The sequence below is a fragment of the Lepidochelys olivacea genome (genome assembly GCF_965140295.1).
Source record: "Lepidochelys olivacea isolate rLepOli2 genome assembly, chromosome: 12".
Taxonomy (NCBI): domain Eukaryota; kingdom Metazoa; phylum Chordata; order Testudines; family Cheloniidae; genus Lepidochelys; species Lepidochelys olivacea.
The window spans coordinates 1723141-1748033 of NC_140422.1; the positions used below are offsets into that span (position 1 = coordinate 1723141).

At 52.5% G+C, this 24893-nt stretch overlaps 1 protein-coding gene across 6 annotated transcripts in view; it reads left to right on the plus strand.

Moving 5' to 3' along the window:
* The window catches only part of ACD (ACD shelterin complex subunit and telomerase recruitment factor), a 38787-nt gene that overhangs the window by 11799 nt on the left and 2095 nt on the right, over positions 1–24893 (plus strand). For 3 of the 6 annotated variants that reach the window (XM_084644410.1, XM_084644408.1, XM_084644411.1), the window contains 10 exons: positions 6812–6927; positions 9021–9111; positions 15094–15173; positions 18092–18136; positions 18902–18987; positions 20312–20475; positions 20894–20981; positions 21610–21687; positions 21801–21896; positions 23181–24040. In XM_084644410.1, the coding sequence (XP_084500536.1) occupies positions 6812–6927; positions 9021–9111; positions 15094–15173; positions 18092–18136; positions 18902–18987; positions 20312–20475; positions 20894–20981; positions 21610–21687; positions 21801–21896; positions 23181–24040 (1704 nt within the window). Of the gene's footprint in view, positions 1–551; positions 1008–6811; positions 6928–9020; positions 9112–15093; positions 15174–18091; positions 18137–18901; positions 18988–20311; positions 20476–20893; positions 20982–21609; positions 21688–21800; positions 21897–23180; positions 24041–24893 lie in introns of all 6 variants that reach the window. The other 3 variants (XM_084644413.1, XM_084644412.1, XM_084644409.1) reach the window with 2 other exon arrangements.

Genomic DNA, 24893 nt, shown 5'->3' on the forward strand with positions numbered 1-24893 from the left:
TAATACAGGGTTTAAAAGCAAGTGTGTTTAATGATTAATTTGCCCTGAAGACTTGAGATGCATTTGCAGCCAGTATAGCTACTGGAAAAGTCTGTTAAAGTGTCCGGGGATGGAGCGGAAATCCTCTAGGGAAATTAGGGTGGGGAGGGATAGCTCAGTGGTTTGAGCATTAGCCTGCTAAACTCAGGGTTGTGAGTTCAATCCTTGACGGGGCCATTTAGGGATCTGGGGCAAAAATTGGGGATTGGTCCTGCTTTGAGCAGGGGGTTGGACTAGATGTCCTTCTGAGGTCCCTTCCAACCCTGATATTCTATGATCCTCTCCTGGAGGTATTCTAAAAGCCTTTGGCACGTGGTGGGGGGAGGCCCATTCATGCTGAGCTGTTTGCGTTTGGTTGAGAGGGATCTTCCCTGATACTAGCCATGGGTGGGGGGCGGTGAAGCACATGTGCTATCTAATGTTAATTGCTTGATTCAGTGTGAAATAGTCTTCCCTTTGTTCTCTCAAATGCATCTTTTTAAATACTACTCTCCCTTTTTTTCCTCCCACAGTTGCAAATGTTTCTACGCTTCTCCTACCATCTCCATCCCAGAGGCCAGCGCAGATTAGAAGGCGAAAAAAACACACTTGCGATGACCTGTTCTCAGAGCTCATGCAGTCCTCCCACACTGAAAGAGCTCAGCAGAATGCGTAGAGGCAAACAATTGCAGAGTCCAGGAAAGTGTTAAATGAATGCGATAAGAGGAGGGAGGAGCACTCTGAGAGGAAGCAGGATGCAATGCTGAGCTTAATGCGGGAGCAAACTGACATGCTCAGGCATCTGGTGGAGCTGCAGGAAAGACAGCAGGAGCACAGACCGCTGCTGCAACCCCTATATAACTGCCTGCCCTCCTCCCCAAGTTCCATATCCTCCTCACCCAGACACCCAAGGACGCAGGTGGGGAGACTACGGGCACCCAGCCACTCCACCCCAGAGGATTGCCCAAGCAACAGAAGGCTGGTATTCAGTAAGTTTTGAACTGTAGTGTGGCCTTGTCCTTCCCTCATCCACCACCCCACCCAGTGCTTCCCTCCTCACCCACCCCTCCCGGGTTACCTTGCAAGTTTTCCCCCTCTTTGTGTGATGAATTAATAAAGAATGCGTGATTTTGAAACAATAATGACTATATTGCCTCTGAAAGCAGTGATCGAAGCAGGGAGGTCAGTTGGCTTACAGGGAAGTAGAGTCAACCAAGGGGGTGGGTTTTCATCAAGGAGAAACAAACAGAACTATCACACCATAGCCTGGCCAGTCATGAAAACTGGTTTTCAAAGCTTCTCTGATGCGCAGGGTACCCAGCTGTGCTCTTCTAATCGCCCTGGTGTCTGGCTGTGCGTAATCGGCTGCCAGGCGACTTGCCTCAATCTCCCACACCACCATAAACATCTCCCCCTTACTCTCACCAATATTGTGGAGCACACAGCAAGCAGCAATAACAATGGGAATATTGGTTTCGCTGAGGTCTAACCTAGTCAGTTAACTGCGCCAGCGTGCTTTTAAATGTCCAAATGCACATTCTACCACCATTCTGCACTTGCTCAGCCTATAGTTGAACTGCTCCTTGCTACTGTCCAGGGTACCTGTGTACGGCTTCATGAGCCATGGCATTAAGGGGTAGGCTGGGTCCCCAAGGATAACTATTGGCATTTCAACATCCCCAATGGTAATTTTCTGGTCTGGAAAGTAAGTTCCTTCCTGCAGCTGTTCAAACAGACCAGAGTTCCTGAAGATGCGAGTGTCACGTACCTTTCCCGGCCATCCCACATTGATGTCTGTGAAACATCCCTTGTGATCCACCAGTGCTTGCAGCACCATTGAAAAGTACCCCTTGCGGTTTACGTACCCGCTGCCAAGGTGGTCTGGTCCCAAGATAGGGATATGTCACCACACCACAGTTAGGGAACCCCATTGCAGGAAAGCCAGCCACTATGACCTGCACGTTTCCCAGAGTCACTACTCTTGATAGCAGCAGCTCAGTGATTGCATTGGCTACTTGGCCCACAGCAGCCTCCACAGTAGATTTGCCCACTCCAAATTGATTCCCAACTGACCGGTAGCTGTCTGGCTTTGCAAGCTTCAAGAGGGCTATCGCCACTCGCTTGTGAACTGTGAGGGCTGCTCTCATCTTGGTATTCTTGCGCTTCAGGGCAGGGGAAAGCAAGTCAAAGTTCCATGAAAGTGCCCTTACGCATATGAAAGTTTCGCAGCCACTGGGAATCATCCCAGACCCGCAACACTATGCGATCCCACCAGTCTGTGCTTGTTTCCCGGGGCCAGAATCGGCGTTCCATGACAGGAACCTGCCCCATGATGTCCAAATTGCCAGGGCCCTTACTTTGAGAGAAGTCTGTGTCCATGTCCTCATCACTCTCGTCACTGTGCTGCCGTCGCCTCCTTGCCTGCTTTTGCAGGTTTTGCACATACGTCAGGATAATGCACGAGGTGTTTACGATGCTCACAACACCCGCGGTGAGCTGAGTGGGCTCCATGCTTGCCGTGGTATGGCGTCTGCAGGAGAGCAGAGTTGCAGCGGAAGTGGTGGATGACGATGGATGCCACGAGAATAGATATTTATACAGAACGATGAGAGGACCTGCAAGGTGGATTCATGGCACCAGGAGAGCAGAGTTGCAGCGGAAGCAATGGATGACAATGATGGTTATCAGTCCTACTGCACTATCTGCTGACAGCAGTATGGCGTCTGCACGGAAGAAAGGCGCGAAACGATTGTTTGCCATTGCTTTCACGGAGGGAGGGGCAACTGATGACATGTACCCAAAACCACCTGTGACAATGTTTTTGCCCCAGCAGGCATTGGGAGCTCAACCCAGAATTCCAGTGGGCAGTGGAGACTGCAGGAACTGTGGGATAGCTACCTACAGTGCAACACTCCAAAAGTCGACGCTAGCCACAGTACTGTGGACGCACTCTGCCAACTGAATGCGCTTAGTGGGGACACACACAACCGACTGTATAAAATCGCTTCCTAAAAATCGACCTAATTTCATAGTGTAGACATACCCTTAGATTTGTCACCACAAAAGAATGGCTCAGGTGTGGGAATCTCCCTCCCATACTCTTCAGATGAAAATAATTCATTTAATTTCTCCACAATCGCCTTGTTTTCCCTGAGTGCTCCTTTAGCATCTCGATCGTCCAGTGGCCCCACTGACTGTTTGGCAAGCTTCCTGCTTCTGATGTACTTAAATATTTTTTTCCTCTTTTTGTGTGTGTGTGTCTTTGGCTAGTTGTTCTTAATTCTTTTTTTGGCCTGCCTAGTTATACTTTTAAACTTGACTTGCCAGATTTTATGCTCCTTTCTATTTTCCTCAGTAGGCTTTAACTTCCAATTTTTAAGCAATGTCTTTTTGTCTCTAACTGCCTCTTTTATTCTGTTGTTTAGCCATGGTGGCATTTCTTTTGATGGTCTTGCTGTTTTTGTTTTCTTTATTTGTGATGTTCATTTAGTTTGCGCCTCTATTATGTTGTCTCCATGCGGCTTGCAGGCATTTCACTCCTGTGACTGTACCTTTTAACTGCCATTTAATTAGCTTCCTCATTTGTGTGTAGTTCCCCTTTTTGAAGTTAAGGGTGAACTGTGGTGGGTTTCTTTGGTATATTCCCCTCTACAGGGATGTTAAATTTAATTCCACTGTGGTCATTATTACTGAAGGGTGGTAATCTCAAAATTGTTTGTTGGATGAAAAACTGTTTCCTTCCCAGCTCGAGTGACCCCCACTTCACCTGCCTATGTACACCCCTGAGCTGCTCTCATGCAAACTGATTGCAGGGGAGTTTGCCGCCTGCCTTAGAAATTCCAAACATCTTTTTCTTCACTTGCGCCAGTCAGCTGCTCCCTCTTGCCATCTGTCCTGAATTAGCCTCCTTTCCTCTCCTGAATGGGACCCCCATTCCCCTGCCTGTCTTCTGCACTCCCTCTTTTCCTCTACAACCAGTCTTCCTTCTGCTGTGTTAATTTCGATGGAATAAATGAGCCAGCAAGTCAAAGGCATTAACATGACTGTCACTGTCCAACACTAAACATTAAGAATGGCTTGGGGTTTTGAGCACAGACACCTGCTTAGTCCCAGGGCAACAACAACCAGTAAATTGTTTTAAACCTTTTATTAAAGATACAGAAAAAGAAGGAAAAACAGCAAGCGCATTTAGAAAGGAGTGTATGAAGTAAGGCTTTCATTTTAACAGTATCCCTTTCCCTTTAGCTGTAGAAAATTTCTTATAGGGAAGACGACCTGACAGTTTTTAAATCGTGTTCAAGATGATAGGTGTCCTTTTTGGGAAAAATTAAAAAGATGAGTTGAGATGAGCTGCAGCTGTTTTGGTGGAAGTTCAGTCTTGCTTCCTTAAGATAAAACAAGACAAAAGATGGTGACGAGAACAGCAAAGATAGAAGATGCAGCTCTGTCTTTGGTGCTGACTTTCACTTGCAACCTTATTGCTGGAGAAACATGGGCCCGGCACGTGGTCTGATCAGCCGCACTGAGACCTGGCAAACTCATACCAATGTTGGTCTGTTTAGGACTTGCTTTCAGCTGCCTTTCTGGTCGCAGTCTCAGAGCAGTGTTGCAAAAAATGGTGTTTAAGCCTGACTCTAGACAGAAGATAGAAAAAGTGAGAGATGGGAAGGAAAAAGACACTTAAGGGTGGGGGTGAGAACAGAAACCCAAGTCTCCCATTCCAGGTGCTGTTCAGGGTTTAGCTGGAGCCTGACTTTGCCAGTTCCCTCTCTCTGGCCCGGGCTGGTCAGAATGCCTTTCAGGACCAGGATGATGAAGGCCCATTGGTGTCATAGCAGATCCCAAGGTCCCAGCCAGGAGGGTAAAGCGTGCTCCTTCCAGTCTAGCCATCTTTGGTGCTCTGATCCCCTCCAAAGCCTATTGTTAGGGACCCCAAAAGGGAGTGGTGCACAATAGCCTATCCCCTCATTACTTTGACTACTGGTGAGGTTTATTTTCCAACATACCAATTTTGGTCTGTTAATTTCCGATTCTGTTCTTGCGTTTACCAGTCATTACCGTAACACAGTCCCTGGGCGGTATCAGACCTCTGTGTGTATGCTAACCCAGTCTGGCAGTCTTTAACGTTTGCTGACTTTTATAAACAATTTCATGTAACAGGCCTCGCTGGATCCTTGTAACCCTGGACAGCTTAGAGTACAGGCCTCCGTGCAATACTTCCCAGCTCTGGCTGCTTCCTCTCAAGGGGCCTTTCTGACCCAACCTGGGACTTGCAGGGGGTAGGGTTTGTGTCATGTGACCATGGCAAAGCATCGCAAACTTCCTTAGAGCCAGGGCAGCAGCCTTGCCCCAAGGCTGCCTTGTGTTTCACTCTGCTTCCCTGCAGGGCTCCTGCCCACAGCCTTCCCTGGCCCCCTCCTGTCTGGCTTCCTGCTGCCAACGTTCTCCAAGTCTCTGGGTGGTGGGGCCATCCCTCCTTTGTCCCTCGCCTGGTTCTCTCTCCTCCCTGCTGGAAGCTCCTGCTGTTACCCAGCCTATGGAATAGCACTCACATGACACCCGCTGTTTCCACCTGCTGCTCCTCCTAAGTGTGATTCCCTGACGGGAAGGCATGGGCAGATGCAGAGTTCCTGTGACTTCAAGGGTGAATTTAATTCACTGACTTCATGGAGTGCCCCAGGGGTCAGTCCTGGGGCGGTTTTGTTCAATATCTTCATAAATGATCTGGAGGATGGTGTGGATTGCACTCTCAGCAAATTTGCGGATGATACTAAACTAGGAGGAGTGGTAAATACGCTGGAGGGCAGGGATAGGATACAGAGGGACCTAGACAAATTGGAGGATTGGGCCAAAAGAAATCTGATGAGGTTCAATAAGGATAAGTGCAGGGTCCTGCACTTAGGACGGAAGAACCCAATGAACCGCTACAGACTAGGGACCGAATGGCTAGGCAGCAGTTCTGCAGAAAAGGACCTAGGGGTTACAGTGGACAAGAAGCTGGATATGAGTCAGCAGTGTGCCCTTGTTGCCAAGAAGGCCAATGGCATTTTGGGATGTATAAGTAGGGGCATAGCGAGCAGATCGAGGGACGTGATTGTCCCCCTCTATTCGGCATTGGTGAGGCGTCATCTGGAGTACTGTGTCCAGTTTTGGGCCCCACACTACAAGAAGGATGTGGATAAATTGGAGAGAGTCCAGCGAAGGGCAACAAAAATGATTAGGGGTCTGGAACACATGACTTATGAGGAGAGGCTGAGGGAACTGGGATTGTTTAGTCTGCAGAAGAGAAGAATGAGGGGGGATTTGATAGCTGCTCTCAACTACCTAAGAGGTGGTTCCAGAGAGGATGGTTCTAGACTATTCTCAGTGGTAGAAGAGGACAGGACAAGGAGTAATGGTCTCAAGTTGCAGTGGGGGAGGTTTAGATTGGATATTAGGAAAAACTTTTTCACTAGGAGGGTGGTGAAACACTGGAATGCGTTACCTAGGGAGGTGGTAGAATCTCCTTCCTTAGAAGTTTTTAAGGTCAGGCTTGACAAAGCCCTGGCTGGGATGATTTAATTGGGGATTGGTCCTGCTTTGAGCAGGGGGTTGGACTAGATGACCTCCTGAGGTCCCTTCCAACCCTGATATTCTATGATTCTATGGTGAGTGATCGTAAAGGAGGCCCGAGTGTCTGCAGCATCCCCTGCCCTGGCTGTCTTTCTGGGAGGGGTGTTGAACACTAGCTCTGTTCCTCAGGGATGATGGAAGAGTCAAGCCCATGTTTGTTTTCTCCCCAATCTCTCGATAGGTTGTGAGTGACTTGAAGGCTGCAGACCAAGGCAGTGCCGCCGTCCTGCGCATCTCAGATGGGTCCTACTACATCCGGGTGGTTGTTTCCCTGGAAGCCATGCAGATGGCGGAATGGTGGGTTTCACCTCGTCTGTCGACCCCTGCTGGGGTAACTGCATTGCAGCTGCTGGCCAGGCTCTCAGCAGATTTCAATGAAAGTTGGGTTGGGCTAAATCAGTAGCTGGGTGGGAGGCCTATGTGGAAAGCCCATGTGCTGCTGGAAGTAACTTATCTACTTTCCCAGCACGATGCCTGGAGGTGCTGTGGTGCAAACTGTGTTGCCTTTGAGTTGAGATTTCGACTGAGGTCCCGCTTATTTGGAATCGTTAAAGGTCCAGTGACACTTTACACAGGAGTCACAAAGTTTGGCTAGGACACCAAGGCTAATGGTAACTTCGGGGGGTTCCATTCTGCCTCTCTAACTTCCCTCTGCGGTTTCAGTTGGATCTGGTGTCCTTCACTTCCTGTCCTAAACAGTCTGTGTAGGACTGCTGTATGTGCCACCCCCAATGTGGGTAAAGGGATTATATTGGTCTATAACCCTCCTTGGGACTCTGCTGGCTACAAGCTGGTATGAGGTGTAAGGAGCTGGGTTCATTTTGCTCAGCAGAAGGTTTGAAAGTTGCCCCATTCTTCAATTTCATTTTCAAAGGCGGAATTAAAATTTTTGTGTGTGGAAAAATTTGGGAATTGGACCGTTAGGAAAAAAATGGAAGGAAAACACTTCTGCCATTTCTGCAATGTTTCCTTTCTACTTATCCACTAGCTCTAAGCTAAATGTCTGTCTGCCGGTGGAAGAGAAGACATGGCAGCAAACGTCCTGCTGATGTTCTCAGTGTCTCGCTTCCAGAGACAGACATTGCCCCTCATGATCATTTTCCAAGCCAGGGGTTCCTCCTCGCTTAGAGAACTGGGTGTTCATGCCAGAAATACTCGCATCCCCAGCCAGCAGAAGATCTCTGTGAGCGTAGGTGGAATTAAGTGAACATTTATGAGCCTCCTGTTAGAAGCCTTAGTCCGAAATACACTCATCAGAGCTACTGGTGCTTCTGAGGCTCCGCTGGAGTGTCCCTCGCTGTCTTCAATAGGGTTTCCCCCGTAGTTCCCTTTCTCACAGTTGACGGAGACTCCCACTGGCATCTCTGTCTCCCAGTCCTGCCTTCCCTGCAATCTCCTCGCAGGGAGGCAGCAGCAGCCAGTCGCTAGACATTGGAGTGCAAGATTTGAGTTCTGGTTCCAATTCTGTCGCTGTCTCTCTGTGTCCTGGGGCAGGTTACTTCCCCTCCAAACCTTCATCTCCTCATCTGTAAAATGAGGATACTACCAGCCTTGGTAAAGGGGTTTGAGAGCAAGGCAGGAAAAGCTTTATGTAAGCACGAAGGATGATGGCTCCTGTGACACTGGGTGTTGCCTGGCTATATAAGTGCATCTGTGTGCTGGACATTAGCTAACAGCACTGGGGCAAACCACAGGTTTGTGTTAGGGTCAGACTTGAGGCTGCCACTGTGGCTTAGCCTGAACTCCTCAGTCATGCAGGCAGCAATTCATCCCTTGCTGATATAAAGCAGCTCATCTACTGCAGGATTCTGCCTCTCGCATCATCAGTCAGTGCCTGCCAGTTCTGTGTCCCGACTCTGTTGCTGCCAATGAATCACTGCTCAGCCTCCCTCTTTTCAGGCATGCACCAGGCTGAGCTCTGCAGCAGTGACTGTTAGAAAACTCTTGGGAGCAAAGCCTCCTGTTCCAAACATGGGACTGGAACATGCACATTTTAATCCTGGCTCCACCACGGAGTCATGCCACGGCCTTGAGCCAAGTTACTTAACCTGTCTGCCTCAGCTTCCCCATCAAAGGTGGGTACGTATTATAATGCCCCATTTTACAGATGGGAAGAATGCCATGCCTGTTGTCAGTAGCAGAGTCGCGAATAGGATGCAGGCCACGCAGCTCTAAGTACTGTGGCGCTGCGCTTGGGATCGCTTTGTTCGATGGTCGCCCAACAGGCCGATTTCTAACAGCGCCACTGAGTTGGAGCAGAAGGCAATTAGATTAGTCAGGCATGAGCAATTGGAGCAGTTCGAGTCCTCTCGCAGGCCATCACCTGACTGGTCATGCATGTTTGAGACCATTTGTCACTCAAAAACTTGTTTTGCTGCTCTGTTTTCTAGTGTTCAACTGCAGTCCGGGTTCTCCAGCATCATTGGCAGGATTATCATCTTGCAGAAATACATGGTGTGCTTCCAGGAGGAGACCAAAGCGGTAAGGCTCTGTCTATCTCAGCAGCCATGGGATCCATCAGCTGAGCAAAGTGATGAGGGTCATATTCTAGGGCTGACGCTCTGCCCTGCTCTCTGGATATTCTAATGCTCTTGGATTCCGTTGAGATGCCTTGTGTTGAACAGGCAGCTGCCCTCATCAAGGGTCCAGAATCAAACGTAAGCTGGGCGTAGCTCCCCTTGTGCAGCTAGAAACCGTTTAACTCGCTTTGTTGTGTGGCTGAGGTGTTCAGTAAATATTACAACATTGTGATGGGTTCCCTCCGGGGTGCCGCCTGGAATACGGTACCATTGAGCCCACCTGACCCACCAGCCTGGGCTCACTTTACATTGTACTGCTGTGACAAGCTCTCAAGCCCCCTCCAGAGTGCATGCAAGTAGGGATACACTCAACTGCAGCACTACACACACAGGATCTTTAGTCAGCCCTTGCAGGAGTGAAATCAGGAGGGCCAAATCACACCTGGAGCTGCAGCTAGCGAGAGATGTCAAGAGTAACAAGAAGGGTTTCTTCAGGTATGTTGGCAACAAGAAGAAAGTCAAGGAAAGTGTGGGCCCCTTACTGAATGAGGGAGGCAACCTAGTGACAGAGGATGTGGAAAAAGCTAATGTACTCCATGCTTTTTTTGCCTCTGTCTTCACGAACAAGGTCAGCTCCCAGACTGCTGCACTGGGCAGCACAGCATGGGGAGGAGGTGACCAGCCCCCTGTGGAGAAGGAAGTGGTTCGGGACTATTTAGAAAAGCTGGACGAGCACAAGTCCATGGGGCCGGATGAGTTGCATCCAAGAGCGCTAAAGGAGTTAGCGGATGTGATTGCAGAGCCATTGGCCATTATCTTTGAAAACTCATGGCGATCGGGGGAGGTCCCAGATGACTGGAAAAAGGCTAACGTAGTGCCCATCTTTAAAAAAGGGAAGAAGGAGGATCCTGGGAACTACAGGCCAGTCAGCCTCACCTCAGTCCCTGGAAAAATCATGGAGCAGGTCCTCAAGGAATCAATTCTGAAGCACTTAGAGGAGAGGAAAGTGATCAGGAACAGTCAGCATGGATTCACCAAGGGCAAGTCATGCCTGACTAATCTAATTGCCTTCTATGACGAGATAACTGGCTCTGTGGATGAAGGGAAAGCGGTGGACGTGGTGTTCCTTGACTTTAGCAAAGCTTTAGACACGGTCTCCCACAGTATTCTTGCCAGCAAGTTAAAGAAGTATGGGCTGGATGAATGGACTATAAGGTGGATAGAAAGCTGGCTATGTTGTCGGGCTCAACGGGTAGTGATCAATGGCTCCATGTCTAGTTGGCAGCTGGTATCAAGTGGAGTGTCCCAGGGGTCGGTCCTGGGGCCGGTTTTATTCAATATCTTCATAAATGATCTGGAGGATGGTGTGGATTGCACTCTCAGCCAGTTTGCAGATGACACTAAACTGGGAGGAGTGGTGGATATGCTGGAGGGTAGGGATAGGATACAGAGGGACCTAGACAAATTGGAGGATTGGGCCAAAAGAAATCTGATGAGGTTCAACAAGGACAAGTGCAGAGTCCTGCACTTAGGACGGAAGAATGCAATGCACCGCTACAGACTAGGGACCGAATGGCTCGACAGCAGTTCTGCAGAAAAGGACCTAGGGGTTACAGTGGACGAGAAGTTGGATATGAGTCAACAGTGTGCCCTTGTTGCCAAGAAGGCCAATGGCATTTTGGGATGTATAAGTAGGGGCATTTGCCAGCAGATCGAGGGACGTGATCGTTCCCCTCTATTCGACATTGGTGAGGCCTCATCTGGAGTACTGTGTCCAGTTCTGGGCCCCACACTACAAGAAGGATGTGGAAAAATTGGAGAGAGTCCAGCGGAGGGCAACAAAAATGATTAGGGAACTGGAACACATGACTTATGAGGAGAGGCTGAGGGAACTGGGGATGTTTAGTCTTCAGAAGAGAAGAATGAGGGGGGATTTGATAGCTGCTTTCAACTACCTGAAAGGGGGTTCCAAAGAGGATGGCTCTAGGATGGTTCTCAGTGGTAGCAGATGACAGAACAAGGAGTAATGGTCTCAAGTTGCAGTGGGGGAGGTTTAGGTTGGATATTAGGAAAAACTTTTTCACTAGGAGGGTAGTGAAACACTGGAATGCGTTACCTAGGGAGGTGGTGGAATCTCCTTCCCTAGAAGTTTTTAAGGTCAGGCTTGACAAAGCCCTGGCTGGGATGATTTAGTCAGGCATCAGTCCTTCTTTGAGCCGGGGGTTGGACTAGATGACCTCCTGAGGTCCCTTCCAACCCTGATATTCTATGATTCTATGGGAAGGCAAAGCTAAGGCACCTCCCAGTTCCTAAGGAACGCACTGGGGTGCCAGGGTGTCATAGACCTGATAGCAAAATAGTGAGGAGGAGAATGCTTGGGGGAAGAAGGGGATCTTGAGGAGGGGAATTGAGCTCTCTGGGAAAGGAATGGAATCTGGATCCTCAAGGGAGGGAACATGAGCCTCTCCACACATCCACACGCAGCCTCTGGTTCACCCCATGTTCACAGCAGAGATGGATGGTGCACATGTAAACTCATTCTGCTCAAACAACATGATGAGTGACCCCCAGTAGCTGCTGCCTGCCAGGGTCTCCAGCCATGGTTACAAGGCTGAACCCTTGCTTTGGGCTGAACCCTTGCTTTGGGCTAGAACAGGGGTGGCCAACCTGTGGCTCCGGAGCCACATGCAGCTCTTCAGAAGTTAATATGCGGCTCCTTGTATAGACACCGACTCCGGGGCTGGAGCTACAGAAGTCAACTTTCCAATGTGCCTGTGCGGGGCTCACTGTTCAACTCCTGGCTCTGCCACAGGCCCTACCACCATTCCACCCCTTCCCGCCCCCTTCCCTGAGCCTGCCACGCGCTCGCTCCTCCCCCCTCTTCCACTGAGCCTCCTGCACACCACAAAACAGCTGATTGGGATGTGTTGATCGGCGGGGCTGCCGGTGGGTGGGAGGCGCTGGGGGCGGATTGGTGGCTGCTGACAATGGCTCCTTGGCAATGTACATTGGTAAATCCTGGCTCCTCTTCAGGCTCAGGTTGGCCACCCCGGGCTAGAGAGTGGAGCTGGTGCCTTAAGCCATGACTCTTTTTGCCTAGGAGCACTAGATGGAGCTCCAGAACTAGTGCCTCCAATGCAGCCCCTGCGTGGGCAGGCGGATGGTGTGGGCCTTCCCAGTATGACCTCTCCTGAAGGTCATTGTCTCCTGGTGCTCCTTCGCTAGGGAACCAGCTCCTAGCTGTGTGGTCAACAATGGCCACCGCTCTCTGGGCATGCAGGCAAGCAGCCTCCTGATATTTCATCGCCCGCTGGGCCTCCTCTTCCAGCTTGCTCTGGGCAGCCAGCCTTGTGAGGCTCACTGAGCTGATGGCTGAGGTACTGTGGAGAGCTCCCCCCCACCCCACCCGCTGAGTGTCTTCCTCCTGAAGGGTCCCCCACCTTCCCAAGGGAATACAACCCTCCCCAGCTCCGTGTCCTTCAGCAGCAGGCCCTTCCTTGGGCCTGGCTCAGCAGCACACTGCTGTCACTCTGGCTCTGCCTTTCAGCCGGGACTCACCTCTCATGGTGCCTCCAGTCCTGCACCCTACCCTTCTACCTTATGTGTGGTCGGCGCCTGGCACTGCAGCCCTGCGTTGCCTCTCCCCAGGCTGCCTCCAGATCTTCAGGCCCACGCCTGCTCCTGGTCTGGGTCTTTGCTCCCCAGATGTCTTCTTTGCTGCCCAGAGGGCCACGTCTGCTATGGGTCCGTGGGGCCTGTCAAACATCTCTTATACAAAACAGCCTCTGCTGACATGCCGGGATGCAAATGAGGCCCTCCTATGCCCCGGGCGTAGGCATGGGGACAGTTTGTTGTGGATGCACCACCTGGTATGGAATATTCTGGAGGGCATGGGATGGAGATGGGAGTGCAGCCCCCAGTTGCTGACCGTTCTGGATGGGAGTAGGGGCTTCCTCACGTAGACTGTTCTGGGGTGCCACCTGGGCACAGAATGCCCTGGGAAGGGTGAGGGGGGTGGAGGGCATGGCAACGCAGCATGTCTGATATGGAGCGGGCCTCGATGGGATGTGGAGAGACAGTGGCGGCCCATGAGTGTGTTACATTATGGATGGATGTGGGAAAGAACCAGTGAGTATCAGAGAACATTTGGAATGAGGAGACGGCATAGATCATTATGGATGTGGTGGGATGAGGTATGGAACGTGGGGGATGGGGCACGGAATGTGGGGGACAGGATGGGGCAGGTCACATGGGGGATCGGCAGGTGGGGCATGGCATGTTGGGGATTGGGGGGGGGGGTCCTTCATCTGTTTTACAGAAACTTTTTGTGCATTCCAGACCTGAGGGACTGGGTACCTGGGAGGGTTGAGATCTCTGGAGAGGTCTGCGTCCTGGTGTCGCGGGAGCCTGACTCCAAGCTCCCCATGCATACCCATGCCTTACTTGTGGGGATGAAAGGCAAGGGTCCAGTGACTTAGGGTATCATAGAATCATAGAATATCAGGATTGGAAGGGACCTCAGGAGGTCATCTAGTCCAACCCCCTGCTCAAAGCAGGACCAATCCCCAATTTTTGCCCCAAATCCCTAAATGGCCCCCTCAAAGATTGAACTCACAACCCTGGGTTTAGCAGGCCAATGCTTAAACCACTGAGCTAACCCTCCCCCAATAGGTAGGGGCAGTGCCAGGCTCTGGAGAATTGCCCCTCAGAAAATGGGGTTTGTGAGGGGAGGGAGGATGTGGTGGCTGGAGGAAGCAGGCACTCCCAATCCCATTACACCCTCAGTCCCTTGGTGACTGTGTCATAATGCCCGTCCCATGATGAGGTGACTGCTTGTCCCCTGCTCCTCCACTTGCAGCCCAGGAGCTTTCCCAGAATCCTTTGCAGCAGTTGCCCAAGAGCTTTCTAGGCACTCCTTGGCCTGTCTCCCCCGTGGGGTCCGTCCCTCGGCGAGGGGCTGGCCAGGGAGTGCATCGGCTTGCTCCAGCCTGGCTTGTCAAACTGGCCTGAGGCTTAGGGTGACCAGGCAGCAAGTGTGAAAAATCGGGACCGGGGGGGGGGGTAATAGGCACCTATATAAGAGAGAGAGCCCCAAATATTGGGATTGTCCCTATAAAATTGGGACATCTGGTCTCCTTACTGAGGCTGGAGCGGGTGCGGGCCCTACCCTAGAGAGGGAGATGGTCTGCAGATGACTAGGCTGTACACGTGGAGGGGGCGGACGGGGACAGGCAGTGCTCAGAGGTTTGTGACTTGAGCCTGAGCAGCCCAAGCCTTTCACGCTCCAAATAACGCAGCGGGGAGGTTTGTGGGTGCCCCAGCTAGAGCCGAGGGGAGGGAAGGGGTGCGTGGATGTGTTTGCTTGCAGTATATTATTCAGCCACTAGTGTCAGGGGTGTGTGGTTGGTTGTGGTACATGTATTCAGACACTAGATGTGTGCGTGTGCATATGTTGTTTAGACACTGGTGTGTGTTAGCTTGCCGTACGTTATTCCGGCACTGGGGTTTGTCTTTGTGGCACGCTATTCAGATACGGGGCGGGGGGTGCTAGCTTTCGGGATGTTGTTCAGCCACTAGAGGTCTCTGTGCCATCAGGCGCCCTGGCAACCAGGCCGGGGGCGGCTGGGCCGGGGCTGTGGGACGGCCATCCACTGGGGGCAGGCTGTTATCCCGCATAGCGAGGGGGAGCCCCAGAGAGGACTGAGGCGAGAGGGCCCCCTCTCCTGCTCGCTCCAGCCTGTGACTTGCAGCGGCCACGGCCCCCCACCCTTCGCGTACCCCACATTTGCTGAGGGGCCTGGTGGAGACACTCCCATTGCTCCCTAGGCTCCTACCCTCCAGTGCCCGTGGGGGGGGCTGAGGAGGAGCCCAGAGCCGGTGCCGGGGGGAGCAGGTGGCTTTGCTGTGCACCCCACGCCTGACACTGCCTGTCTGTCCTTTCCAGGAGGAGTGCGAGTTCTACCTGTCCGTCCATCAGTTCATCGTGTTGCCCTTGCAGAGGCAGAGGATGGAGGCGCTGAACTGGTAAGGCCCTCTGCTTGTGCGGCACCTGCCAGCGCGCACTTCCCCCCTCGCTCAGTTTGCAGCTGAGGATGGGGACCCCAGGGGGATCCCACGCCCCCAAGGCAAAGCCAAGAGATTGCCAACGGTGCATCAACTGGCCTGTGTGTTGCATGGCTGTGCACGGGGTTGATGCCAGAAAGACCCTAGTATCGCACCCTCCAACTTCTAATTTTATCACCCCCACCTCTAGGAGCTTGTGGGGTTAGCAGCAGCCAGCTCTCTCTCACTCACTCACTCACTCACACACACCCACCCCGGGGTAGCGCAGCTCTTGTTGCACTGGGGTGAGAGCTGCAGGGGTGCACCAGCCATCTGCTTACAGGGGAAGAGGTTCAGCCTCTTGCTTGTGCTGAGGGATCAGGTTGTTCGCAGCATATCTAGCAGCTCTGATTGACTCTCTTCTTCTGCCTGCCTGCGGGAGACAGGGAATGGGGGAGAGCAGCTGATAGCTGGGGATTTCCCTGGGGAGCAGGGTTCTTCCCTGCAGGCCTGTCACAGAGACAGAAAACCACCCTCTGTGTGGGAACTGCATAGAGTTGGTGGGGCTGGGATCCCATCTGCCTCTTTACCCCTCAGAGGCCCTGCGGCAGCGCACCTCACTCAGTCTCCATGCAGCTCACGGCATGGCCATTTCTTGCAAATTTATGGTGGGTCATGGAATTGAGGCCCTGGCTGCAGATGCTGTGAAAAGCTTCACCCATCATATGCTTTTTGGAAAGCAAAATAAATATATGAGAAACTCTTCCCAGACAAGGCTCTGGCCGGATGGCAGGTTTGCTAAACTGCATGCTCAAACTCCTAGCTCTTCCAGGGATGATATTTTTGTGCCTTTGCTATGGTCTTGAAAGGAGTAACTATCATTCACCATTTTCCCAGATAAGCTACATGCTTGCAGAAGATCACTTTAGGCAGAGCGGGGCATAGAGCCCAGGTGTCAAACAGAGCGGAGTTAAGTTTCAACCACTTTGCCACACAACCTTCCATAAGGAACTTCTCCAGTGAGATGCCTTTGTGACCCACACTAACACAGTACAGGGCTGGGTCACCCTTTAGCAAGTAGACCATGTACAGAGGTCTGAGTCTACTACTGCTTCCATGCTAAGAGATGTGGTCCTTCAGGTCAAGTGGGTGAGCCTCTTATTTTTACATCCAGCGATCCCAGGTCCATTCCTCACAGAGCACCTGAGCAGTGGCGCTGGGCTGGGCTCTCTCACCACAATCTTCTCTGAGGCTGGAAACAGAAACTTAGAATCCTAGGGCCAGGTTCTCAAAGTGTTTTTAGGCACCGAACATCCATTTATTTCAATGGGAGTTAGGCACCTAAATACCTTTTGGGGATCTCAGCCTGAATGCCTAGTGTCCCCTTGCAGTCCCTCAAATACTTGGCGTCAGACTTGGGTTGCGGTCTTTTTAACTTCCTCTGCAGCATGAGAAGTGGAGATCATCTGGTCATATCTCACTTAATCAATCTCCTGCCGCTGCCGGGGCCTCAGATATTGATTCACCTAGGTCCATCCTGTTCTCTGCCTGTGGCCCCCAGTAGTTTAGTCTCCTGATGACTGTAATACTTTGATGTAATTATGGTTGTTGGATTTACTGTGCAAGTGGCTGGGTGTTTTGGTGGCCTATGCTAGAGAGGAGATGGGACTAGAAGAGGGTCCCCTCTGGCTTTGAACTCCAGAACATTACGATTTATGTACCCCGCCAGCAATACGTGATGGGCCGGTCCATAGCTTGTTCGCTCTTCAGGGCAGGCACTGTCTCTTACTCTGTGGCTGTACAGTGCCCAGCCCAACAGGGCTCTGATCTCAGTTGGGTTCTCTATTGCGAGCTCCCGCCCAAGAGGCTAAAACCGCCTCATTCGCTATTTGAGAGAGTTGGCCATAGGGTGGCGCGCTCGCACACAGTGGGGTGCGCACAGAGGGCAGAATTTAGAAGACAGACTAAAAATCACAATTGAATCTTAAAACTCATGATTTTGGGGCTAATTTTATAGAATCATAGAAACAGGCTGGAAGGGACTTCAAGGGGATCACCTAGGCCAGCCCCCTGCCCTGAGGCAGGACCAAGCAAACCTAGTCCAACCTGTTCTTAAACCTCCAGCGACAGGGATTGCACAACCTCCCTTGGGCATATTGCAGAATTTAACTACCCTGAGAGTTAGAAAGTTTTTCTAATATCTAACCTACATCTCCCTGGCTGCAGATTAAGCCCATCACTTCACTGGGTGATGATCACATCACATCACTTCACATCACATCACCATCCTCTTTATAACACTCCTTAACATCATGAAGACTGTAATGAGGGCCTCACTCAGTCTTTTCTCCAGGCTAAAGATGCCCAGTTGTTTTAACCTTTCCTCACAGGCCAGGTGTTCTAACCCTTTTTGGGGTGTCTGACTCATGGGCTTTGAACCTGCAGGGCTGGCCATTCTGCACTCCCTGCAGAACCCCTTAGTACTTCTCTGGCCCAGCTGCTTGGGCACTGCAGAGGTTGAAGGCATGTAGTCAGTCATTGAGGCTTTCACTAGCCCCCTGTGTGATGGTTCTCTAAACCCCTTATATGCTCCGTGTCCCTGGGGGCTCTCTGTAGCTCTAAACTGCTGTTCTCTCCCTGGCTTTAATCACATCACCCTTGGAGGAACTGCACTGATATGAGCCAGTCTGCCAGAGGGAGATACTGTGCAAGTTAGATGTGGTTGTCTTTATGACCATCCCATGTGTTCTAGCTCATCTGCTCTTTTGGGGAGGGGATGAGGGAAGGAGGAGATGAAGCCTTCAGGGAAATAGCGCTGCTTGCTATAGCGAGGGCAGTGCCTTGTGTGGGCATGTGGGGTAGGCTGCTGCACCGGTAATCAAGACTCTTTGTTGTTCCAGTAATCAGGAGCCCTCGATCCTCCAGAAGATAAAGGAACTGTGGCAGTGAGTACATGGCCCAGTTATGGCGCCATTTTCCCGACTTGCCGAGATCTGTGCTAGATCAGGGCATGGGTAGTGCTGACTAGTGAAAGGAGGTGCATGTTTACACAGCTTCCAGTGTGTGGGACTCCTGTGTCACAGGCTGTGATTGAGCTTGGCAGGAGTCACCAAAAAAAGCCATGGTTTTCATGGCTGAGTGTGTTCATAGTTGGGATGAAATGTTAAGGTGTGAGCCCTCGTGCTTCAGGGCGTGAGGAAACTTCCCCTACTGGCCATGTATTCCTCCTGAGTGAGCAGTGGCTCGGAGGGGTAGAGGGACCATTGCCTTGCTTGTGAATGGCTCCCTTAGGGCGCAGGAAGGCAGCTCCTGCTCTGCTGAGACCATGCCTTACAACTTCCACTGCTCACCTCCTGTTTGGGGTTTGTTGCTGAAGAGCAGCACGCTCCCTGCTTCATATCCCCGAGGAGGAAGTTGGGCTGAAACAATAGGGTTAGCTCCCCTGTGTCTCAGTGCAAGAATCGCACCTGGAAGAGTAGGGCTAGTGCATTCCTGGAAAGGCCCATCTCCTCGAAGTGCACTGCTTTGCTTGTAGCAAATTGGTATAGTGAGCCTGCCAGAGTGAAATTGCTCAGAGAGAGAGAGGCCAGGGACTGGCTCTGATTCCCACAGGGGCTCAGTCTTGGGGCACTCCCCCTGGCTCTGGTTTCCCTGTTGGGCCAGGGGGCACTGCATGAGCTTTGTAAGGTTTTCTGTCATGTGCTGGCCAGGGAAGATGTCTGGAGCCTGACCCTGGGATCTGTGGTGTTTGACTGTTGCAGGAGAGGCCTCACCCTGAAGAACATTTCCTCCTCAGGTATGGTGGGCATGGTGATCGGAGAGGCTGGGGGGTGCGGGGGGGCGGTGTTGTTGACCTGTGTGAAATTAGTTGGTGGATCTCAGTTCTCAGTCCACCTTACACAGACCTCTGCCACAATGGCACTAACTGCCCGCCTCGTCGGCCATCCCAGCAAGGAGTTGGATGTGGTTTAAAGACTGACCTGTGCTCCGGAGCTGTCTGCTCTGGGCGGGGCTGAGGCGTGCTGGCTGAACAGCATGGGCAGTGTGCCCTGATGCTGCCAGGGCTCTCGGTGGATAAACAGGACTGAGGGCTTTGGGGATGTCAGTGCAGCTACTAAACCCACTGAAAACACGGAGCCCGGGATCCTTGCCCTCATCTGTGCTGCAGTCAGAGAACCACTCTGGAGCAAAGGGCTGTAAACCCAGTCAGGCCAGGGGGAGGCCCTTAGTCTTCACTAAGCGCAGGGAGTTCGGCCTGAGGATTTGCTTGCCGCATTTGGCCACACTACACTGGTATCCAAAGGAGGTGTGTTTTCCCTGAGGTCAGCCTGTTCTGCCCAGCCTTCCCTCTGGCACTGGGTGGCTGCCTGTGGAACTCTCAGCAGCACGAAATGGTCTTAAGAGTTTGGTTAATAAACAGCCCAGATTCATATTAACTCCCCTGGCCCAGAAGTGATGTCCTTGCTGGTGAAAGGGGCCTGATCAACAGCCCTGGCACTGGCCATCCTGTGTGCCTTCACAGAGCATGGGCAGTGCCCCCTTCTACCTCGCTCCTACACAGGAGTGCCACGTCACTGCACTGATTATAACTCTGCTCCTGTTGGGCAGCCTCTGACTCGTCTGCATTCTAATGAATCAGCCCCTTGCCTCTCTGTGACAGGCAGCAAAGTGGCTGGCACGAGGCCGTGGTGTGCTGTGGGCGCCTGTCCATCAGGAACTGCACTGAGATGCCCCCATCCTGGCTCTTAGCACCCCTGCTGTTCCAGTCCTGGGTCTTCCTGGAGCCAAAACTAACACACAGCTGAGGGCTCGGAGCAGACCCCATCCAAACTCTTCTTGCCTTCCCCAGTGCCTTTGGGTTGCCCCCTTCTGCCCCAGAGCCGGCGGCATTTCGTGCTCAGTAATTCTTGAGCGGTACATCCTTTGCAAAGTGCTTTGGTGATCCTGTGTGATGGAAGGTGCTGTGGGAATGTAAGACAAGTTTGTTGCTAGGAGCAGAAAGGAAGTACTGAGAGCTGTTTGTACAAAATAGCTTCTCCAGGCTCTCCATGTGTGTCACAGCTAGGCTCTGGGCTCGCGGCCTCGGGCCTGTTGACGTGGGCACGTCTGTCTCCCTATAGGGACCTCGGTGTCTCAGTTAATGATCGACATAGGGCAGAGACGGCTCAAGGTTTTGAAGCAGAATGTCGAGGATTGCCTGGATTTACTGGACCCAAGTGAGGTGCCAGCCATAGGGGAGAGGCTCCCTGTCACCAACTGGGAGGCAGAGCGCAAGAGAGAGGAGGTCAGTCCTGGCTGCCAGCCTGTCCTGGCTGTGCGTGTGTCCAGAGATCTGGTTCGGGGCCAGGCGGGGTTGAGGGGCGATGGTGGGGCTCTTCTCGCAGAAGAAAGAGGTAAATCCTTCGACCTTGGGAGGGAAGGACCCAGTTGGAGGGAGTGAGGGTGGCTCTTGCTGTGGCATACAGGCTTTTGGCATTTCTTGGGATAGTGCTGCATTGCGTCGGGTTCCCAGAGCTCACGCGGGATGCTCAGACCTAAGAGTTAAAATCAGCTCTTCCGGGCTCACTCTCCTGGTCTGGGGAAGAGCTCCTGGTTTTCCCAGTGATGCTAGGAGCCCCAGGGATGGGTCAGTGTGCCGGGCTGCCTGGACTCCCTGTCCATCTGTCTGTGGAATAGAAGCTGGCTAACAGTTCTCTTTTCAGCTGAGTAAGGACGTCTTTACAGTACCAGCCAACTTCCTGGTGATCAGCCCAGAGGAGAAGGAGGCGATTCGTGATGCCTGCCTGGCAGGTCAGTACCACAGCCATACCTACAGGACGCAGACTGTGCACAACAGTCTGCTGTTTCTGGGCTTGGGCTCTGCCTGAGCGCCTTGCAGACCTGATTTTGAGAGCTGCAGGCTCTCAGTCAGAGCTCCCTGCGTGTTAGCAGGCTCCCCGCTGGCTGGGGCTCTCCAGAAGCGTGCCCAGGTCTCAGTGAGGCACCCTCTGCCTGACACTCTCTCCGCTCCCATCCCTCATGAGCTTTCTGCACCAAGAGCTTTCTGCACCAACCGGGTCTGCCTCTCAGGGGTGGCTCTGGAATGGGGGCAGGGCTCCCGAGCCGCATGGTTCAGTCAGGCCCTGCCTGCAGGGCTGCGCTCTCTGGGGATGTTGGTCCACGTGGCGTGGGATGGCAACTGGCATTCCAGTCCCTGGCCTGGTCCTTCACAGATGCAGCTAGAATGAGATGCTTCCTCTAGCCAGGGGATTTGCGAACCCTGTAATCATCCCCAGTGGAGACTGGGAGGCTGCAGTGGAGCTCTTCCCTGAGGGGTCCTTGTGGTTCTGGGGGGGGGGGGGGTTAGGCTGCTCTCGGGGAATGAGCTGAGTCAGCGAGAGGCACCCAGAGTGTGACGGCAACCCCCCTTTTCCTGCAGGAGCTCCTCACACTGTTCCTGGGAGTAGCTGCCTTGACAGGGACCCGGATGACCGTAGCGTAGTGTCATGCCCCAATGGTGAGTAGAGGAACCTGAGCCAGTGGCCACTGTTCCTTGCTGAGGCCTTTCGCCTGGCCTGCAGTTCTCCAATCTGTAGGGCTGTAGTCTAATTTCATTCTCGCTTTTGGCAGACCCTAGTGCGATGTCCCGAAGTTTGGACGTATCCCTGGATAATCCCTGGGACAAGCTTCAGTCAGTGTCCGTGACTCTGTCATCCTCTTTGGAAGGTGAGTGCACACATTTCCCTACAGCATCTCCTGTTGCAAGTGGAGAGCGTCTTTCCTTCTCTCTCTGTGTCTGTACACCTGGTATCTTACACCTTCTGGAGATACAGGGTCAGACAGGAAGAATTGTGTGCTCACGCGCACGCAATTTATAAGCCTTGTTACCACCATCACACTTGAAATTGCACACTCACTTCTGCATACGCAGTTCTTAAAATGTGGCCCATGATGTGTGCACGTGCAGGGGATGAGGATGGTTTTCAGGAAGGTGCAGCCTGAATCTCTTTGATGTATTCAGGTGCCTGTGTGTGTGTGTGAGATAGCGTTTGCCAGTCCACCCATCTGCATGCACCAAGGGTGATAGACTTTATCTCCCCCCATAAATGGCTGATGCCCTTGCACAATATTGGTGGTACCTGTATCATGGTAGTGCCTAGGAACCACGGAGATCAACACCCCATTGTGCTAGGTGCTGTACAGACACAGAGTAATAGACTAACTCAACAAGACAGACACAGGCTGGGGGCGGAGGATAGCGGGCGTAGTGAGCAGCGGGATCAGTGACAGAAGCTGGGACAGGATCAGCTAAACGGAAAAACACCAGAAGGGAGAGGGGATGTGGAATGAGTCGGGGCGGGGCAGCCTGTACAGCAGGGAGAGACTCTGTGAGGGAGGGTGTTGGTGCAAACAGCCAATCAGCACGGAGGAGAAAATGCCCAATAGAACCTGGATAAGACACTTGAAGGACACCTCCGGTAGCCAAGAGTTGCTGTAGCAGAACCAACGAGGAGTCCTTGTGGCACCTTGGAGACTAACACGTTTATGTGGGCATAAGCTTTCATGGGTTAGAACCCACTTCATCAGATGCATGGAGTGGAAAAGACAGTAGCCGGTATATATACATACTACATGAAAAGATGGGAGTTGCCTTACCAAGTCGGGGGTCAGTCTAACAAGACAATTCAATTAACAGTAGAATACCAAGGGAGGAAAAATCACTTTTGTAGTGGTAATGAGGGTGGCCAATTTCAAACAGCTGACAAGAAGGTGCGAGTAACAGTAGGGGGAAATTTAGTTTTTGTAATAACCCATCCACTCCCAGTCTTTATTCAGGCCTAACCTTCTCCTGCCAACTTTGCCATCACTGGCCCCTGTGGATAGTTCCCCTTTGGAATTGTCCTTCTCCAGCTGCCTTCCCAGCCCCAGAGAGGTGGGACAGGCTCTGCCCATGCTGCTGTCTCCTGCCCTCGTCCACAGAGAAAGTTGTGTTTTGTTCTCTTTTGTCAGAGAAGTCCCTTATCCAGCCCAGCCTGCCAAGCACACAAGAGGCCCAGCTGGCAAGCTCTGCAGAGGAGGCGGCTATCACGCAGCCTGACAGCAACACCCCAGATTTCTTGGAGCCTTCCAGCCAGAAGTCCCCTTCTACCTTATCCCAGGGTGAACCAGTGAAGACTGTATCCCCATCACTGCTGTCCTACAGCAGTACACGTGCCCCAGAGGTTGCCAGTCAAGGAACAGCTGCTGCCACATTCCAGAGGGCACCACATGTGGACAAAAACCGTGATGCCAGCCATGACATTCCCTGCGGCCAGCCATCTGGGGCTTTCCAAACCAATCTGTGCCCTTTCTCTCCTGCTCTTCCTATTTTGGGCAGCATCAACAGCAGAGCAGCACCCCCTGCAAATGGAGGGCAGGCTGATCGTGGTGGCCTGGCTTCCCTCCCAGATGTGGGGAACAGTGGTCTGACAAGCTCTCAAGGGGACGCTGAGCTAGGGAGTGGAGCTGGGGGAAAAGATCTGTGCAGGAGCAGGCAGCACAGGGTGACTAAGAGAAAGCTGCTGGTGGATGACAATAAGGTCCATGACCAGGTTTTGCCCAGCCCAGGCAAAACCCATCAGAGAGCACAGAGGAAACCTCCCCATGCGGATGTGCCCATGGGGGACATGCGCTGCATGGACAGGAAGATAGTGGGCCAGAACCCAGGTATGGAGTTGGTGAGTGCTCAGAGAGCCAAGAAGAGCAGGCAGGAGCAGGCCGGGCCAGCTCAGGAGCCTGCACTGCCTGGGGACCCGGAGAGGCTGCCAGGAAGGGGGAATGAGACAGCTGCAGTCGGGAGCATGGCTACATCCAGGCCAGGCCAGCAACAGGTAAAGATTGAGAGGCTCATTGTCACTTCTTAGTTTTGTCTTAGTGTCCCACAGTCTCCTGTCTCCCAGCCCCAAGGCCCTGCCTTGTAGCCACCAGCCTTCCAGCTGAGAAGAAAAGGGAAGGGCTCCCTCTGAGGCTGTCTGCCTCTCCCTTGCTGGGTCTGAGCTTTCTTCCCCTGCAAGAGTCCTGCTCCAGGAGCAAGGGGTCTGTGTCAGCCCACGTCTGCCAGGGAACTGCCCTCTGCCAGGCATTCCCAATAGTAGCCATTGCTCCTGTGCCAGACAGTAGACAGCCATGTCCATGGTGGGAAGGTGGGAAAAGCCTGTTGTGACCATGTGGTTGGGGAAGGGGGAGGCAGAAGCCACATGCAGTGGGATTTGGAGGAGCTAGTCAGAGCGCAGGGGTGAGAGTACAGAGAACACACTCCAGCACTTGCTACAAGTCCCCTCCTGGGCTCCCAGATGGAGACGGGGTCCCCTCCTGGGCTCCCAGATGGAGACGGGGTCCTAAACAACCAAGGAAATCCTCCAGCTCTCTAAGTAATTAACTCAGTAACGTGTGAAAGAGGCCCTGTCATGCTGCACATGCTGAAGTAGGCTCAATCTTACAGCACAAGGCCCCCTCCTTGGAGGGGATCAGTCATTGTTTCAGGGGACCTCTCCTTAAGGTTGGTGTCTGTTTCGGGAGGCTTTCACTCCAGGGCTGCGCCAAGCACTCAGGGTAACTCAGATTTCCAAGAGAATCCCCTGCTCCTGCATGCTGGCTTGCCCAGAACTCTTGTCTTTCCCTGGGGACATCTAGTGTCTTGGTTCCACTGGGTAAACGTGCATGAAACCAGCTCCTGAGCCAGGA